The sequence below is a fragment of the Saccoglossus kowalevskii genome, chromosome 11, assembly GCF_978046115.1.
Source record: "Saccoglossus kowalevskii chromosome 11, keSacKowa6.1, whole genome shotgun sequence".
In the NCBI taxonomy this organism is placed as follows: domain Eukaryota; kingdom Metazoa; phylum Hemichordata; class Enteropneusta; family Harrimaniidae; genus Saccoglossus; species Saccoglossus kowalevskii.
In genome coordinates, this window is record NC_140651.1 from 28467790 (window position 1) to 28488925 (window position 21136).

At 34.8% G+C, this 21136-nt stretch overlaps 2 protein-coding genes across 5 annotated transcripts; both read left to right on the forward strand.

The window, feature by feature from the left end:
• Nucleotides 1-240: 240 nt before the first annotated feature.
• On the forward strand, nucleotides 241-7710 carry LOC144347773 (uncharacterized). Of its 4 annotated transcripts, XR_014930861.1 has the most exons (5): nucleotides 241-286; nucleotides 1623-2201; nucleotides 2946-3012; nucleotides 3211-3454; nucleotides 6041-7710. XR_014930861.1 is itself a non-coding variant. In XM_078007444.2 (4 exons), exons 2-4 carry the CDS (start codon nucleotides 1674-1676, stop codon nucleotides 3309-3311), a joined length of 696 nt encoding a protein of 231 aa, XP_077863570.2. In that variant the 5' UTR covers nucleotides 241-286; nucleotides 1623-1673; the 3' UTR covers nucleotides 3312-7710. The 4 variants fall into 4 exon arrangements, 3 of the variants coding, with proteins under 3 accessions (XP_077863570.2, XP_077863571.2, XP_085361218.1); XM_078007444.2 differs by having other exon boundaries at nucleotides 3211-7710; XM_078007445.2 differs by lacking the exon at nucleotides 241-286 and adding an exon at nucleotides 327-497 and having other exon boundaries at nucleotides 3211-7710.
• Nucleotides 7711-10194: 2484 nt separating this feature from the next.
• On the forward strand, nucleotides 10195-19224 carry LOC144347771 (uncharacterized). The gene is made up of 4 exons (XM_085505093.1): nucleotides 10195-10371; nucleotides 14538-15173; nucleotides 17280-17346; nucleotides 18414-19224. The coding sequence occupies exons 2-4, from the start codon at nucleotides 14559-14561 to the stop codon at nucleotides 18494-18496; spliced, it is 765 nt and encodes a 254-aa protein (XP_085361219.1). The 5' UTR covers nucleotides 10195-10371; nucleotides 14538-14558; the 3' UTR covers nucleotides 18497-19224.
• Nucleotides 19225-21136: the final 1912 nt, after the last annotated feature.

Below are 21136 nucleotides of genomic sequence, written 5' to 3' on the forward strand. Positions count from 1 at the left end.
ACATACTAAACGTTTTATAGTGTCTTACCAGTATTGAAAATAACAAAGATATAATACGAGGGGAATTGTATAATTCCTTATAATGTAAAAACACACGTCTTTGCGTCATTTAGTGGAATGGCAATGATAAAATAATTGTATATATTCAGTTAAATTGTAAATGTCTGCCTGTTTTATTTATTGATATTTTTCTGCAAATTCACCCACCCGTACTATCTAAATGGAAGTTCCCTGTCTGTATACTCTGCGCATGTCCTGGGCAAAAATAGTTTTGTTGACACGTACGGTAAGTACGCTTTCATTGAATTTCCTCATTTGTGGATTCTATAAAAGACTCAATTTTCCTTGGATTAATAACGGAATAGTTTGACAGAGTACATTATAGCAATACTGGGAGAAGACGTCAGTATTCACTACAGATATATTTCACGTCAGTGTTGTGTTCGATGCTTCAAAGCTGTTATACAGTTAAGCCTGTCAAGTCTCGCGTCTCGTAAGTAAGTCTCGCGATTCAGCCACATTTTAAAATCTCGTACATCCGCCCTTTTTTCCTTGTGCAAATGTTACAATCTTTCTCGTGATCGTTAGATGTTAAACAACTTTTCAGAATCGAACTCGGAATCGCAGATAATGTATTGGACCGGAGATTTACTGTACAAACACAAAAGAGAATCCTAAACATGTTACACGCTACATTGACAATCGTAAAATTGGAAATAAATTGTAACCCCACCCAAACAAACAAAACATTTATGCGATGTAAATCTTTTAACAATTGACGAGATCCATGGATTTAATGTTTTCAATATGACGTACAATGGGCTTCAAGTCCCGGTCTATACAGGTCGTCTGTCCGAGAACGAATTTTTCTAAAAAAAAATAGTGAAACTTTTGACCTAAGGAGTGCGTAGAAATGTGTTCATAATACGTTGATCCGCCGAATATTATGTAAATTGGCCAAGACAAAATGTATCTTTTTTGCTTAAATTATTTATTTTGTAATTTTTGGGAAAGACAGGATATATTTGATTTTGAATATTTCCGACAGTCCGACTGATTAGATATTTTATGTATAATATACCTTTGGTGAACCACTACAGGCGCCCAAGTGTGTCTTTGATACAAACAAGCGTCTACCTACCTATTTTATTGTTTTTTTTTATGGTAATTGGGATTGTTTTTCTGATAATCATTTTTCGTCAGAACCAGAGATTTACAGATTCGATATAAAAAATATCACATGTCAACAAACAAATTGCTAGGACGTGGCCGGTCTACTCTGAGTTTACCAAGTCACTATTAGTTCAATACCACTAGTTCGTGTTTTGTCAACCATCGATAACTAACATTTGTATTAGAATGTTGGTTAGTTTATTTATTGCAGCTGATTGTGCATTGAATAAAGGGAAGTTTAAATTTAAATGTACCTGCAGGATTCTATGTATTTTTGCAACAAAACCATCGACGTTGGATATCTGATTGTCTGAAGCGAATAATCTTGGGACGACTGTCTGCCACTCACTCCAAGTTTAAATGACTGTTATCAACGTATTTGAACGTGAGAAGTAGTTTTGTGTGGTCCTTTTTGATTTTAACTTTTTTTTATTTATATTTTCGGATAGAATTCAGAACTGTGAAAGAACGGCTTTTTGCTCTTAATAACTAGCTTCGATATGGCGAAATTAAGTAATTTACCGTCAGGTGGCCTCGCTACTGATAGCGTAACGGAGACTACTTCGCATGGACCACTTTATATATGTCAGCCTCTCGAGAGATTGTCGATAGAAAGCCTTGCTGATAAATTCAGTAATAAGTTAAAAACTGCTCCGTCACCAACAGCTGTCGATGAGGTCATTGAGGAATACAGTGGTAAAACCATATGTGTTGGTGGAAACACACTGTTTGTACACACGGGACTTCCAGATGCATTAGAAACAATAGCGTGGGACTTTGAAAAAGTGTACGTTGGCAAACCACTTCATATGCTGGGATATCTTCACATGATTGACTCTGAGTACTTTGTCTTGTTGGATGACAATGGCAATGTTTACCAAGCTGATGACGCTATTCTGCACTGGGTGAGCAAGGATGTAGTGAAGTATTTCAGGTCTGGTCCTGAAAATTTGGGTTTTTATGATTACTATGACTATTTAGACAGTAGTAGGAGTCTTCCATGTGTTGGGGGATCACACGATGATGAGGTAAACATTTCCAGTTTGTTATTAATATTTTTAACTTTTTATTATTAATACTTGTTATCAATAAGTCTGTTGGTTCTTTTTCAGATTATATTTTGTTGCAAAGGGATTTAAATGGTGTTGTTGCCTGATGTACACAATGGTAACTTAAACTTAACACTAAAAAGTGTTGTGTCATTCCTTTTACTTGTAATATTAGCAAAATTCTTTCAAATTATTCAATACAGTATGTACTAATTAACCGTGTCACATTAGTAAAGTATCTGGGTGTCGAGTGGGCTTCACTTTATTAAACTGTTCAGCTCATGTTCTCCACATTGTAAAAAATGCGATGAGGATGCTTGATATTTTAAAACACCATTGTGCGGATTTTACTAGTATTCACTCATTAAAATCATTATATATTACATTGATACGTAGTCAGTTCTATTATTTGGAATTCCCAACAAAATGTTTTGATTGGCAAGGTTGCATCTACGAGCGTTGTAATTGTTTAATGAAATATCGAAACAGGATTTTAATACAGATAAATATAGTAGTTTTAGGAAATTAAAATCTACATTGCTGAATTATTTTTATAGAATTATAGTCTTATTAAGTAATTGTTGTTCTATTTTAAGTAGTATTAGTTGTTCGTCTGGTTAGGTTGTTTGTTTGTTTGTTTGTTGCGGAACCTGTAATTGGGGAATTAATTGCTGTTGATCAACCGAATAAATGAAGAAATAACCTTCTTTTTGTTTTTAATAGCTAAAATACTTGGAGGAAAACAAGAAATTATTGGAGAACAAATCTGAACAATACGGCGAGATAAAAAGTAAGTATGATAAGGCCAAACTGAAAAATATAGTGTTTCTGGTAACTCGGCCTTGCCTAGATTCTTCATGTCACTCCTGTATTTTTGTATGGCTGAACTGGAGGGTGTCCATAGTCACTTTCTGTTTTTTGTTGAATTAAAGATGTGAATAGAAGGGATAATTCTGTTATTGTTTCATTTGTTCTTGACTGCTTGCAGGTTCCATGTCAGAGACTGAACTCAGGGAGTACACCAAGAAAAGCGATTACTATGCAAATCTTCTTATTTCGCCGTGCAATAATATAGGAACATGTGTTTGAATTGAAATCAATTACATGTACCAATGCAGAAACTTATTTACTCTAGAATAACGCCATCTGCCTCGAGTTGAGTACATAACAGTCCTGTGAATTGGTGTGTGTTAAGATCAGAACGTTGAAGAAGCACATTATGGTACATTATGGTACACGTGGAATTGTTATTATGCATTTAAACTGTCAGTGTATTTTATTATACTGTAAGCACATTGGTTGCCATAGAAATGTATGCTATCCAATGTGTTAACATTATGGCCTCTATCATTATTTATCTAAGGGTTGGTGAATCATCCCTTAGTGATATAAATATAACACATACAGCAGTGGACATTGTATTGTATCCACAATAGAAGTGGGTGGGTGACCCAGACATATTCAACATGCCCCCGGGTCATGTCATGAACTGAAAGGTGTTTACGTGTCAGAACACGCATTCGCATGACTGTGTCTCACAGGTGAATACGATACCATAAAATACCATAAAAGTACCTAATTGGAATTTCCATTTGTCGTGTTTTATGTTTATATCTTTCGGGCAAACTCATTATTATGTTAAACATTAAATACCTGGACAGTAATTTTCCCACATGGTGGAAAAGTAAGAGTTCTTATTGATTGCAACATATCTTTTGTTTATACAGCACAATAGGAATCATGCTTGACCCATGAAGGTCATACATCCTGGTATGCTTGACCCGTGAAGGTCATACATCCTGGTATGCTTGACCCCTGAACTTCATACACCCTGGTATAAATTCTTAAAGTCATACACCATGGTCATACATCAACTATCCCCATAAATGAAATCAGTTGTAAATCAAGCTATAAAACAATTTAACACGAGAAAAATTGATTTATACTATTAGAATTGTATAATATAATAATCTTTTTATTAATTTGTATATTATGACTAGAATGCATGACCTTTAGGAGTCATGCCAATCCACAGGGCAGTTTTCAATTAAACATAGATTACCACATTCACAAGTTATTCCCGTTAAACAAAAAATCGCTCTTTAAATATGGCACATTGGTTGTCAAATAAATGCGATAAATGCACACTGGAGACATTACACTTTACTTAAAAAGGAGATTAAACACAACTTTGAGAGCAAAAGGTGTGGAACATAATTTTGAAATAAAAGGTCACATTAAAAGGTCATATTGAACAGACAACACAGAAGCTTGAATTGCAAGAACTGTAAATTGTATTGCGAATGTATTATAAACATTTGTCGATACGGGTGCTTGTGTCATGGCCGTTATGCATTTGATTGTTCCCGAATTGTCTGTAACAGAACACATTGAACCCACTTTCATACACATTGCTACAGTATACTATATTATGTAGTTCATATAGAACGGACATGGTCACCACGACTACTGATTGTAGTTATGTTAAATAAGCCAGTTTACTGTTAGTCTGTCATCTCGTTTTTACCCTTGATGCAACGGAAGGTCAAAGTATACGTGGTACAGCGTTTAACACTGTTAAGCTGTTGTGCTGCTGTTTTCATTGTGCCACACAAAAACTACCAAACACATTTCAATGAACCTTGTGACATAGATGGTCTTGAATAATGCGCAGACATCATTAGTTTGATTGGAATAAGTGCATAATAATTAGCTAATTTGCATACTAATTAACCAATGTTATGCATTTCTTTACTTGTTTCTCAAGAACCATCGTACGGACTTCAATGAAACTAGGTACATAGATATTCTGTGATAATATGCAAAGCTGATTACTTTTTGTTGCCATATATGCATATTATTCAACAAATTTTAAACTTTTTTTAAACAAACATAACATCAAACATAATTCAATTAAAATTTGTACATAGATGCTCTGGGGATATTGAGCAATTTATATAGTATATATAGAGCTATATTAGTCACCTGACTTCTTGTTTAAAATACCGATTGAGTACCTTATTTCTGATTTATGTGCCGCTATAATACCTTCAGATTTCTTTATTTTCTAGTCTATATGTGCATTACACAGCCAAATACTGATACATGTGTCTCCAACATGTCTTTTATGCACGTTTGGACAGAATTGTGATAGAACTATGTCTAATTTATGGAGAGAAAGCATAAAAACTTGCTTTTTCTTTTAAAACCTACACACATCTTAAGTAAATATGTGTGATACGCCGAAAACAGGCTAAAAAGTGTTTTACCTCCCATTGCATCATGGGTAAAAACAAAATGGCAGCCGACCAATGAACTGTTTTATTGCTGGTGTTACATGTACGCGTGGACCAATATTTCATTGCCATGAAAAATCTGAGATAAATATTGACATTGCATTTGAAGACAGCACCATCGATAAATGATGTTACATAATCCTAATTATTTGGGTTATTGCTGATAACACACTGACATACTCTCTGATTGTATAAATAATGCATCGCCACAGTTTTCTGTCGACTTCTTGTTTGCTATTGAATTCCATGTGTAGAACTTTATCATGTTTCAAGCGCGTATGTGAAAATGAATTTAACTGTTTTTACGTTTCAGGTATTTCGATAAGCGTGTCGCAGAATCACTAATTGCACGTCATCAAGTAGATCAGTATAGGTACATTTCATGCTACACAACGAAATATAAAACTAATATTGCGTCTTTAATAATGGCAGTTTTAATGAAAGTTTAATCTTGTATTGAGTTTATTTTATCTGTCACATGATTCTATTATTTTAAATATATACGTTCCCTTTCACTTGCAGTTCAAGATTCCAAAGATGAAGATGAGCAAAGTTGATCGGTTAAAAATGTAAAATAGAAAACATCAACTGATAATGCAATTCTCGCGAGACCACGGGGTCAATTAAAAATGATTACCCAGATTGTATTGTTACCGCCGTTGATGGCGTCAAATAGAATACTGTAAAGGGGGTAATTATTCACTGGGTTTTAGTTTAGCTTATTTCGCTGACTGGAAAAATGCGCTAAATTATAACACAGTGAATATGTAAAATTTAGCATAGAACACATTATCTAAATGCCAAAACCGTGAATTTAAAACCCACTGAATATGCCTGAAATGGTAAATCAGTGAAATTTAAACCCAGTGAAAATTAGTCATTTTACAGTACTATAAAATAAATTTAACTGTACACAAAATTCTATTACACATCTAGCCGTCCATAACCACCAACGCGAATACAAAGTACAATTAGATGTGTTATTTTCCCCATGTTTGTTTATATTTCAACAAAATCGTGTGTTTACGTCGGATAGATCATAGATGTGATTGCATTCGGTCACGTGTCTTACTACTTTTCAACACATTTTCGTGCATAAAGACAAACAAATATTATTTGTTGTGATTATCTTATAAAAAGGAGCAATTTTTCAACTAATGTTGGAAGCAGTGAAAACCCACCTAAATGTGAATGTGCTTTGATTAATGCCAATAATGCCGTCGGTCAGCATCGTGTACATGTTAGATCAAACCCATCCCCAATGGGCGTTATTTAAAGACCTGGGATTAAACTATAAAATTAAACTAAAAAGATTGATTTAATAAGTTAATTTAAATTGTAATTATAATAAACAATAACACATGTCCAGAAAGAGATGCTGAATTGTTCGACTTACGAACACCGAGTTACGAAAATGACCATGATCAGAGTTTAAAGGGCGGCAGTCGTCGCACCGCGTCCTTTTCGATATGGGACTCATAGCGACGTATACAACGCGTGTAAAATACAATGTTTATTTACATGAAATTCAAACACGCGCTGCGCGACGACCACCGCGCTTTAAGTTACTGTGGATATTGAATGATTGACAGTTGGTCAACTAGAATATTCTGCCAAATTAGAATACTAAGTTCCGCCCTATCCATGGATACAAAAAAACGGTCTTTAAACACATGGCATGCGCGGGAATTTACACGGATTATGATAGTTATGCCTATGTCATGTAATTTCACTAAATACTGTCGCCGTCTAAAATTGTTTGACAGACGTCCAAATGTACAAGATTTCCATTACAATGGTGACCAAAAATTGCGTCTTATGAATTTTAAAACTAACAATGGCATCGATAACACATGGCGTGAAAATAAATGCATCTAAATTTTGGCATTGAAAGTCTTGTTGTGTCTTGAATATGACTAATTCCTTACCGGCCTATGATGTTGTACCACCAATAACCATTAACCTAATCATGTTTTATTTTTCAGGCAATCTATTTCAAACTTGTATATTGATAAAGAAAATATCGGTTTATTATTTTACTTTGAGAACATCATGAGAATTTTTTTCTAAATTGTAAATATTTTTTTTTACCTTTCTTTGGATTTGCCCAAAAGTATAACTAACATACTATGTTTCAGTGACAAACATTTAAATGTTTTGAAACGAAATAAAACCTAAAGTATAAACACTAATGTGTGTCATTTATCTGTATGTATATGTTGAGATTTATTTATTAAAAAATAGAGGTATAGATCTGAGGACGGATGATTGTGAAGAAATAAAGCAAGGATCACGTAGAAATTGCTATTTGCTGTGAGGACGTGCATAAGTTTTTAATATTCGTCAAAGAACATTCTTATACTATGTGTATCCAAGTCATAATGGTATATATTAACGCATTGCCTCTATAGAGGGATAGAGGGACTGTGATAATATACATGGATGTTGCTTCGTTATTTGCTTAAACGGATTTTGATCGTCTGATTCTCAAAATGTGCTCCACATAAAAAATGTAAACATGTCATCAATCGTTTAGTATAAACGTCATTGACAAAGATTTGTTCAACGTGTATAGAACCAAATCAGCACAACACGGAAGTGACAGATATATAGTACGGGGTCAATCGGTCCAAAGTGAGTGAGCATGCGCGTTACAGAATACACGGGGAGAAGTGTTTTATTTTTGACAAAATTAAGTAAAATTAAGATTAATATTGCAATGACGTCACTGGAATGCAAATTAAGTTTATTTATTAACTGATTATAATGCTAGTATGTGAACACCCATTGGATGGCATTGTGTTTGAAATGTTTTGGTTATTTCAATTTACACTTACAAAATGATTTTAATAAAAGTGTGTATTTGTCTTGGAAAGGGCATAACAAATCTAAAATCCAGTAATACACATACTATCCCACGTTTTGACTCCACGTTTTGAGAGACCCCTCTTAGTTATACCTTTTAGTCGGCAGATTTAACCCTCAACCCTGGTGCGAGGCAAAAAAACAACTTTTACTCTGCGCTCACGATACACCCCCTTCGCTTCGATTTTTCGATCGGAAGAAAAAGTTTAAACCTGGTGTGTGTCTGTGATTATCTTTTTCTTCATGTATTAATACTTCATGTGATTTTTTTGGCTTGGCCGATTTCGCTCAAACTTGGCAGGCAGGCAGGTCACACCTTCACTCTAGTTGAGTGGTAAAATAGGGGAAAAAATTGTAATATTTGTCATCTCCTATCAGTCTTGTAATAGCAGTGTTCAAATGATCATGCTTTTTATTTTGTTCACCGACACCGACTATGTTACACAGACTGTATAAACGTTATCCTAACGCAACTTTAATCTTTGAATAAACTGTAAATGTTGCGTTCTATCAAAGAATTTAGAAATACAAAAGCAAAACGGTCGGAAATAATAATTATATGGGATAGTAATAAAGTGAAGGACTTTTGAAGACTGAATAATATTCGCATACTTCGTATACAGGCACCGGTTTTAGATATAAACATGTTGTTTGTTTGTTTGTTTTTGAGCGGAACGGATCGCCAACCAGCCTACGACTAGTTTTTATTTTCCTCACATTTCGAAGAACAGCCTAGACGAGTCGAACACATAACACACTTTGTTTGATATGAACGACGATTATTTTGTAACATTTGAAAAACGTGCCTGTACACACACGGGTGCGTGGAGAGTTGGAACATACTGGGATACAACGGTTATTCGGTGAAGAGTTATTCGCCTATGGAGCTCTTTTTATCAGTCTCCAGGATCACCCAATGAACAATCGAACGTTTTCCGACAATATACGCATATTTTCTGCTCTAAATACATTTGCATTCCGTTTTTGACTTGTCAAATACTACAGAAAGACTATTTATGCACACTTTCCGTCCGAACATTTACTTGTGCTCGGCAACAACAGCCAGCTTGTCAGAGTCCCGGTCGGGACTACGCCCTCTAGTGTCGGCTTCTGAAACGAAGTCTTCCACGGGAGAAAATACTCCGGCTTGCGAAAAAAAATGAGATGAGTGACCGCCACGCTGTTTGGTCAGGTGCTAGATCGACACGCGTGGAATTTGGTGAAAAGATTGTGTTTGGTCTGCACGCATTTGAGTCAATGTATAACAATGAACTTTACATGGATAATGACAGTCGAATAAAAAATATGGTCTAACCGTGCACATTTTTGTGAAAATATGAGTCAATCGCCTCTTTTGGATCGACCTTGTGATCATGGAGCTAACAATGTGCTCATATAATGGTTTACTCAGAAAAGTCATCTGCCCATTTCGTTTTCCTGAAAAAAAAAAATATCTAAGAATTGTGTTGTGCCTTCTAGTTTCTTAGATTTAGTAGGTAAAACTTTTCTATTTCATAGACGTGACCGTAATTTTGTGACCATAACTAAAAATCAAAAACGTGCGTAAATTTAGCAAATTCAACTTGAACAAGCTGGAGTACGGAAAAGCTGGCCAATCTATTCACGACCTTTCTGTTACATGAAGTCACTTCAATCACTTTTTTTTCTTTTTCTTTTTTGGAAAAATAAACTTAAATTCCGCATCGAATGCATTGCACACAATTAATTTGGAACAAATAACAATGAAAAATACAATGTTTCATGATAACAGGGGACCCACCCCTACTGTCTGAATGGACATGTCCTGCGTATATGAGGCACTGCGCATGTCAAGCGTTGCTAAGAATCGTTGACTTGTGAGTTAGCGCATTCGCATTCGAGTACAAACTCACCGGATTTTCCCCCTTTTTTCCAAAAAGGACAGTCTGTACTCACAATCACATGACATTGTGCTGACTAGACTATAACTATGCTGTTTTCTGCATAAGGTAAGTATTTACGACAAGTATAGGTGTTGTCGAAAGCCAAAGCTGCAACGCAGCTTGCAAATTAACCAAAATGATCAACAAATTGTTTACAAAATTGCTGTCCTGGTCCAAAATACTTACACATTTACTGTAATACTGCTATATTTCGATGTCATTAACTGTTATCTATCATTTTTAAATACAAAAATAGTCGGAAAGACCTCTCTTAATGTTTTTTGGGAGCTGGTACTTCATCGTAATTGTTAACTCAGTACGCCATTTTTACTGACCATATGAAAATTGGTGCTTACAAGTCTTAGTGGGGGATTTGGATTATAACACGATCTAAATCCAACGTTAAGCCTATAAACATTCCACTGTTTTTAGTGCCAAACCCCTTTGTTAAGTACAACAACAAATATTTCGTTGGTGTTTGTGAGCTCTTGTGTGATTGGTCAATGCATGGACAGCTCTTCCACTTCCGTGTTTTACTCCCTATCAATTTGGGCCCTGTTTAACCATAGACAGTATAGTACATATAGTAACACCAATGTCAAACGCCGTATGCCCAACGTAAGCAGGGCTGGAATATTATGATGAGCAAGTAAACAATAACGTCATATTTACTTCCATGCGATGTCACTAATTTCGTATCAAACTACAAGTATCTTTCCGCAATGCGCATCTTCCGAACACACAATAGTTATCAGATGTTCTCGTGAACGTGGTTCACTAGTAAAAAATATGACTTTTAATTGATATGTTCCTGTTTAATTGAATAAAATTAAAAGTTAGTTTCAGACGGCAGTAATGTTTCCGTACATGTTATATTCATCAAAACGAGTGGTCTGGGGTATACTAGTACTTTGACCCATGCCGAGGACTTCCTGTTTGTAATGCTATATGATAAATCAGATTAACTATCACGTGAAACCAAAGACAATTGTCTTTGGTGAAACCAAATGAAAATCATTCTAAAATAACGTACTTATACCCAATTGATTCTGGAAAAAAATGACATTTGCAATAATAATCGACGAGCAGGTCCGGGTAGTAACGTTCGGTTGACGAAATAGACGATACAACAGTACTGATTGGACCTACATGAATGCTCTATTTCACATAACCAAATGTTGTTGTTTTTTGCTGTTGTACATTATCTTCAGTAATAACTCCGAAAGTGAAGTCTTATATCTTCAGCAGAACGTAGCCGTTAAAACTTGCAAAACGAGTCTGTTTCAATCCATCATCGCTTAAGCAGCATACAATTTATTTATTTTTTGACTCATTTAAAAAATACGAACGGTGTCAATATTTAAAACTGCATTTTGTCTGTCTCTAGCGTGCCTCAGAATGATATAGATCTTGGCCGATCGTATTTTTACAAAGGACCTGAATGTACAGCACTAATTTCACCCAACCTCCTGCTCGCTTCTGCTTTTCGATTATCATTTTTAATCGCTTTTGCAACCGCCTGTTGAATAATTTTCGCTTATTTTTTTGAGCGCGCGAACCCAGAAATATCGCCCGTCTGCATGCTCGCATTTTAAATACATGGCCGTGGCATCAATATGTTCCTGGTGTATCTGCTCTCTGCCCTAAGGAGTTAGCATTGCCTGTATCACGTAATTGTCTCGATAATCATGTTGTTGAAAGGATATAGCAGCCCTGGATTCAAACGGAACACATTCCCGCTGTACGTTCGCGAACGAAACAAAGTATGATGGTTTGGAAGTGTCGTTCGAAATTAAATAATGGTTAATACTCATTGAATCCTCAAACTTTAGCACTAAAACAACCATTTCGACAACTCATGTGCCAGTGTTCAGTGTTTGAACAAGCGGTCAGTGTTTTTAATAAGCGAGTGAGAAAAAAAAAGGGATAAAAACATGGTCGTGTTTCCGGTCGGAAATTATTAAGCGAAATATTGGGCGAAATGAGTATTGATGCCCATTTATAGCTTTACATGCGTCACCAAATAGGGACATGGTTAGAGTTGGTAGTACCATGGAAGGAACTAATCCAGCATCCCTTTTACGGGAAAACGTGACATCTCGACGGATTTGTTTCGTACTCACATGTAATATTAGGTTTTGCGGGCTTCTGAATTCAAAAATGATGACTAAATCAGCTAAAAAGCAAGCGTTTAGTAACATACATATGCAGAAGTTGGTTTGCCAGTACTTAATCCATTTTTAACACCTAGGCTACTCTATTGACATTGGTTGTTTATTTCATGGATTTGGCACTTGAGGTAGCTGATAAGCCGTGTCGAAAACGTGCACAAAACGACCATTCTGTGCACGTTTTCGACACGGATTAAAAACCAGTTGTAAGCACAAATTTTCATATGACGTACCTAGTCATTCGATGTAGGGATGGTAGCTCCATTTGTGTCTTTGGCGAATTACAGTACAGATTGTTATATCTGTGCAACATATATAAATTTGGTTTCTCGGGATCACCTTAAAGTTTTCTCGACTTTAGCTGTTTTCACCGGCTACTCGTCGTCGTTTCGTAATAGATCACACATAAATACATGTACTTTCAGACCACTAGTGTACTATAATATGATACAGTGGTACTGTCCAAGCAACATACAACGTTCTGTGACCTAGCTGTGCCCTGAAAATACTGTACTATCGCGTCTCCGTAGTGCTGGTTGATAAGAGTGGCATCATTATGCCACAGACAGGTGATAACATCGGGGGGGTGGGGGGGTCGCTACTTATACATTAAGTGGGTAAGGGTATTGAGCCCACCTGTCGTAACCATACTCGGTTCTAAACCATTTTTTCTTCCATTTACATACCCACTTCTAAACACAAGTGTTTACAGCTCACAACCTTTGCAACCAGTTAGCACATCCGAGTGATGCATTTTATTCAGCCCGACTTTGAATACTGTAGAATACTTTATTTTCGCTTGGAATTTATTTTCGCTATTTTCGCTGAAGGGACGATTCCGTGAAAATAAAATCCAGTGAATATACTTTTTTCCCTATATTTCACATTAAACTCATGAAAAATCAGTGAAAATAAATTCCAAGCAAAACGCCCAAAAAGCCTTTTCAGCGAAAATTAATTCCAGCGAAAATAAAGTATTCCACAGTATAAGGACCTGTGAAAATGTAAATAAATGCTACACACTTCTAAACCAAAACATTGATAAATGACCTTCCACTTCTAAACAAAATAACATGAAATGACACCCCAGTCTGGCTGCACATACCCGTATAGCACTTCTATGCAAGTAGCCCCCCCCCCCCAGATAACATGTCCAACTCCATGTCAAAATGATAGAAATCATGATTTTACGAAACTTTGCTCATAAATCAGTTGCATTTGAGAACGTATAAATCAACAAGTTCTAACCACGCATTGCTCAAAATATTGATTTCCATGAATGCAGATTATAATATTTATTTGTTGGTATTTCTAGAGATTATTTGTAAATGTGTTTCAATTAAATAAAAAAAAAGAATATTGAAAAAAATGAATAGGTATGTGACATGAAGCATTTTTGGAAATATATACTGTAAAAAGATTAATTATTTACCGAGTTTTAATTTTGCTTATTTCGTCAACTGTAAAATGTGCTTAATTAAAACTCAGTGAATATGTAAAATTGAGCATAGAACACATTATCTAAATTAAAAAACCGTGAATGATAAAACCAATGATTATGCCTGAAATGGTAAATCAGCAAAATTTAAATCCATTGAAAATTAGTCATTTTACAGTAGGCGTGAATGCTGTATGCAAATTTATGTAAATAATGATGCAAATTAGCACTTACATGGTGATCACAATTGACTGCATTGCTAGGGGTGTACAGTCAACTATTTTTTTTTGTGCAAGCAATCTTCAAAATTTGAACTAGTTCTGAATCAGAATCGCATAAAATTGGTACTATATATAGCTAACCAGAGATTGGGAATCAACGCCGTTGATACCGGTATACATCAAATTAAAAAAAATAAGAAAAGCATTTACCGCAGCCAAAAAAAAATAAAACTTCTGCTTGATATAAAATGCATTTGAGCATGTGGGAGATTTATTTTCATTATGGCGGGTCTATACATGTAGTTTTTCACAAAACCAACAGTTCTTGGAAAATTTGATTACTTGGGACATGGAACTCCATAATCGGTCAATTTTCTATCACTGATTGCTATCTATTTACAGTTTTAGGTCCCAAGTGCTGCAATGGAGAAATTAAGTAATTTATCGTCTGATGACCTCTGCACTGACAGCGTTGAAGAAACTTGTGATACCTCCGATAAGTATGGTGAGAGATTGATAAAAAAAGAAGAGACTCCTGATGAGGCTGTTACCAGTGACCTGCCTGAAACTACTTCGCATGAACCACTTTATATATATCAGCCTCTCGAGAGATTGTCGATAGAAAGCCTTGCTGATGAATTCAGTAATAAGTTAAAAACTGCCCCGTCACCAACAGCTGTTGATGAGGTCATTGAGAAATATACTGGTAAAACCATATGTGTTGGTGGAAACACACTGTTTGTACACACGGGACTTCCAGATGCATTAGAAACAATAGCGTGGGACTTTGAAAAAGTGTACGTTGGCAAACCACTTCATATGCTGGGATATCTTCACATGATTGACTCTGAGTACTTTGTCTTGTTGGATGACAATGGCAATGTTTACCAAGCTGATGACGCTATTCTGCACTGGGTGAGCAAGGATGTAGTGAAGTATTTCAGGTCTGGTCCTGAAAATTTGGGTTTTTATGATTACTATGACTATTTAGACAGTAGTAGGAGTCTTCCATGTGTTGGGGGATCACACGATGATGAGGTAAACATTTCCAGTTTTTTATTAATGCATATAAAATGCCTAAGGGGATTTCCACTTTAAGTGTTGGTGGGTCAGGGGTGTAGGTGAAAGATTTTGTGAAAAAAATCATTGTTGTGAAGAATAAAAATTTGGTTCTAAATTAACAAAGTAATGGTTGGAGGAGGGATTGTGGTCTAAATTTGACAGCGTTCCTTATACTTAATGTTTTCTATTGTCTGATGTAAATTAATGCAAAATTCTGGCAAGAAATGCTGGCAATGCATTCTAAAACAGACATTGTTTTATCTCCATGTACCTTGGAAATATCGTTTAGATGTGACAAAAACCACTCTGTATAAAACAAAAATATTTTTGTATAAAACAAAATTATATGAAAAAAACGTGCATATATGAGATGTTACAGTATGAATGCATTTAATTAATAACTTGTTAGCTGATAATTTTGTATCATTAAATATTGTGTCAGTGTGTTTTATTTTGTGATTAAGAGATTCTGTGATGTGTGCAATTTAGAGAAATCATGATAGCTGTATTCCATCAGTACAACACCGTGTTGACCTCCTGCATAGCGACTACTTTCAACTTTCAGTACACGTATTGGACAATAAGAAAACTGTCACTTAATTTTCAAAATGATAAAGCTATCAATTGAAATCCAACGTTTTAATAGTTTGCTGAAAAATCAAAGAAAAAAATTTTTATAATCACCAGCTTTCCTGAGCTTGGTCATGTGACTCATTCTATGGAAATAGGTTCCTTGCATTGCTCCAGTGGTTGAATAAAAGACCAATGATGCCTTTTCATCCTTGTCTACTAGACTAGATGATGCTGAAAACATGCAAATGCACAACATAGCTCCTGACTTAAGCGTACACGTCAATATAACCATCAATAGGAGTTGTGATCAGAAACGAAAGTGTGAGTGGTGCAACAATTACGGTGATGAGACATGAGTGAATATTACCAAATATGCCATAAATAATGGTGTGGCAAAAACAGTTCGTCGATTTACTCAGGAACAGTACAGTACAGTCAGAATCATGAAGGAATGTATACCAACAAACTTTACCTCTGTGCCATTAAACTGTCACAAATCGAGGCTGTCCACTGATGCTTGGCAAAAATCTGGACTCCGTAGTTCAATCATAGATGCTGTGATTCGTAATCAAAGGTAACCCTCACCTTATCACATGGAGTGCTGATGCAGTTTTTTTTTTCAGTCATTTCTGTCGTTGCTTTCAGCAGGCAATGCGTTAAGCCACAATCGCAGTCTTCTGTCAGAACTTGGTGAACATATAAATTTGAACAAGTACTGGGCAAGATGGATACTGCACTATATTGTCTATGTCATGCGAGAGGGCACAAAGGCAAGAAATAAAGTAATCAACAATCACAAAACAACTCTACATCATTCTGGTTGGTGTACAAACTATGGGGAAGTTTCACTGGTTTGGATGACAAGTGGCAAAGCACTGCCTTATTTACTTCATCAGCTGTGTCGATTTCCTTGCTTCACAGTTTCTGTATCAAGGTTATTTGAACCTAATGATACCACAAAACATACGATTTATCCCAAGAAATGGAATATCCATCATAGTGAATCACATTCTGATTTGATGTTGTGATGCGTTACCCCCCACGTAAAAGACATAAACATGGCAGGTAGAACCATGCAACAAGTTGTCTATATCCTTGATGTATACACAGCACATCACAACCTTTGTACTCCAAATAGTTTGGTCACTGTAATTCAAGAATTTTCTGGTCAACATAATACTGATAGATTAAGGGAAGGTTGAATTTTGGATTGTCTCCTGGGAACTTTTTACATAACATCAATTTTCATCTAGTCTTGTCATGTAAATATTTGTTTTTTGCAGTGGGGGTGCTTTGTAAATAATAAAATAATCTTAATACAATTTATTTATATGTATATACTCTTCGTGTACTAGTACAAAAATGTATGATGCGTGTGTAAAAAATGTGATGTTGTATCGGCCAACTGTAGAAACCAAACTGCAAAATTAAAAATGCATGCTGTTTTTGTATTATTGCTACCTCTGTTACATGTACATGTAATGGTAATTTTCTTTTCATTTTTAATAGCTGAAATACCTAGAGGAAAACAAGAATGAGCTGGAACAAAAATCTGAACAACAAGGTGAAATAAAAAGTAAGTTTTATCAAGGATTTAAATTACATGTACCATTGTTTTTAAAGGTCTAATGATTAGTAAAATAGTGTAGAAAGCTAAAGATGTATATTTAGGTATGTTGGCGACTTCGTCATCCGAGCAAAAATGTTCACATCACTGATTGTTCTATGGCCGTCAATGTCAACTTTACATTTTGGACTTCTTCCTGAAAACAGCAAGTCTGCCTGCTTTGATACTTGATACATTGTATATATGTACTCTGGGTGGATCTCTCTCCAATTTGTTCATTATGTAAAGATATCTTCAAATCTCTAATTTTGATGAATATGTTTGGTAAAAAAAAATTTGACTTCTTCTTTAAAAAGGCCAGCTCAATTGGGTGGACCTTTGATGGATTTGTTTATTTGGGGACAGTAGGTAAAATTTTCTAGTTTTAATGAATATTTTTGTCAATTTCGGTAAAAAAAACGTTCAACTGTATAACTATATAGTGAAGCTATATCAGCCGACAGACTGCTTGTTGTATATATTTTTGTGTCAGATTCCTCTCATTGAATGGCACTCTTGTCTCTTGTGATTTTCATATATAACTGTTGATATATGGTGCATTTTGCCACAGTCCGCACATTTTAGGGTCTATGTGACAGTGTTGTGTGATCTATCATTATGGCAATTCTGCGCTACTATTGTGTACACCAGACCCAGGAAAACGCAAGGTTAAAGATCACCATGGCAGCCCAACTCCTGCCTAAAAAATCATGACGAATCTACGTTTTTACAAAACAGATTTTGTGTTATAAAACATTCACTCATGATAAAACAAGTTGAAGTTTAAATATATTTCATAGCAAATTAAAAAAATAGCATTATTTTCATCGAACCGTGACCAAATATTCTATAAGCAGTGCTGTAGAACTGCAGGGAAAAGTAAAGTATTTTTGCATGATTGACTTTTACGAACAGTTTAATTTTTGCCAAAAGTCTGCCAACCTGCTGAAATCTTGTCTATGAGCAAGGTTTCAGATGAGCATGCTATTGGTTATGCTGGTAATAATTTTGTTTTATTTTTTCTCAATTGCCTACAGGTTCCTTATCAGAGATTGAGTTCAAGGAGTACACAAAGAAAAGCAGTTACTATGCAGATCTTCTTTTTCCATCGTGCAATTAATGAAAATGCATGTCTGGGCTGAATCTTAAGTACATGATTACTGCCAGCACTGATGTTTATTCACTCAGATCAAAATTGTGTTTTAGTTGTGAGAATCAATGTGTTAAGACCAGATATTTTTATTTTGCCCTCAAACTGTCACTACATTATATTACCGGGTATGTGTATTATCGTAACATTTCAGTCTTTCCTGTTGCCAAAATTCAAGCATGTTTGTTTTTCTGTAGTCATTGATGCCTATTCAAGAGTACAATGTTTATTGTGAATAGCGTGAATGAGTAAACTCTGTTTATTATTTTTCAATGCTCAGTTTATATTTCGAAAAACTACTAATTTCTTGATTAAAAAAAGATTATGCCGTTTTATCTCTAAAATCAATGCCCAAAGATTGTACTACAACATCGGTAAATTGCTTCTGTGTTTTGTTCGCCATTCAGTGACCCTCATTACCATATTTAAATAAGCTATAGTTTAATTTTATTTGTAATTCATAACAATCTAACAAATTGATTGTACATTATTGTAATCACAACTGAGTAATAATTAACAATGAATTGCAACACCTTGAAAACAATTAAGTTATTCACTTGTGAAACACAGAATGACTGGTTTGTGCTACCCGTAATCTAAGCAAGGCTAGTGCATTTGTGTTGCTTTATTAGAAACTTGATGTACATGTATAATTTTTGTTACCAACAAAATTAAAACCAATACATATTACATTGAAATCACTGAGTATTCATTGTTATTATGTGGAAATACCAATTTTGTTGACTAGTTTTTTCAGCTGGTTATTATGCTCGTTTTAAGAGGCATTTCATTTTTCCCTGATGCCTAAATTATTGTGACAAATAATAGGAGAATTTGCAGTACCACATTGAAAGTATGCTACCCATTATTAATGGAACAAAATGTTCTCTATACTAACTATTATGTATCATTATTTACTCCAGGGCTGGCTAAGACATTTCACTGAAAAACGTATTGTTTAGAGATCATTTTGTCAACAGTCAATAATATTGTTATGTGATATAAATTGATGAAATCATTACTTACAATTGCCTGTGGTGTACAAGAAATGATTTTCAGAAATGATAGCTTTTTAACAGGTTGTTAACCACACCTGATACACTGCTAATTTAATTCAAGTTTGTTTGTGTGGTGCTTTTAAATGTTGGTCTTGTTTCCGCTGTATAGTTAATATGTGTGAAGTACACAATTGGAAACGTGTATGTGTGTGTCTACGTACGTACATGTGTGCGTGTCTTCCTGTTCCACTGATATTTCAAGAACCATTTTGATGAAACTTGATGCGTAGATGCTCTGGGCTAATGAGCAGATTTGATTAGGTTTTGGGTTAAAACTGCATATTAAAAACTTAATTTGCTTGATAATTAGCTAATTTTTAGCTGTTCCATGACTGTTTCACAGGTATCTAAAGATCTATTCATTGAATTTTTAACCTTGGTACATAGATTATTTGGCGCAATGCGCAGACCTTATTAATTTTGTGTAAAAAATCATGCATATTAAATACCTATTTTGCATAACGATTAGTCATTAAACACATTACAATGAAACTTGTTATATAGATGTCATAGAGCAATGCACGGACCTGATAAGTTTTTGTACCTGTGCATATTAATTACCAAATTTGCATAATTAATGAATTTTTCAATGAAACTTGGTACCTAAATGCTCTAGGACTATGCACTTACCTTTTTAGTTTTGTAAAAAATCAATATTAACCACCTAATTTGCATCCAAAACGGCCAAATCCTGGGGAGAGCAGTGTTTGTTTTTTATTATTAAAGACCCTTACGCACGTAATCTTTCCATATTTGGAATTTGTGTTTCCTAATATGGTAGGATGAACCCAGTGCAATACCATAAAATTATGGCCCACTGTAACTTATGGCATTACGGTGACAGATGTATAATAATCATCATTATATTTCAATGAAACTTAGATGTTTATAAGATGTTCTAGAACTACGTACTGAACTTATTAAATTTGATACAAATTTGTACCTGATTTGTAAAATGATTAGTCAATTTTCGGCTTTTCCACTGAGATCTCAAGTTCTAACCATCACATTACAATGAAACTTGGTACATAGATGTCATAGGACAATGCATATGTCTGATAAGTTTTTTGTTTGATATCCGTGCATATGAATTACCTAATTTGCATAATTAGTAAATTATTGATTTTTCTGATTATATTTCAAATGCTGATTATTACATTTCAATAAATCTTGGTACATAGACGCTCCACTACTATACACATGCCTATTTAGTTTTGAATAAATATATTTGCATATTAGTCACCTAATTTGCATAATGATTAGTAAATTTTCGGCTTTCCACTGATATCTCAAGTACTAATCATCACATTACAATGAAACTTGGTACATATATGTCATAGCACAATGCTCAGACCTGATACGTTTTGGGTTATTATCAGTGCATTAATTGCATAATGAATGTATCACATTTCAATAAAACTTGGTTCATTGATGGTCTGCGACATTGTGCAGACCTTATTAGTTTATATTAAAATCTGTACACATGTGTGCGATTTGCATAATGATTAGTCAGTTTTTAGCTTGAAATAAATATTTAAGTATCTTTTTTCAG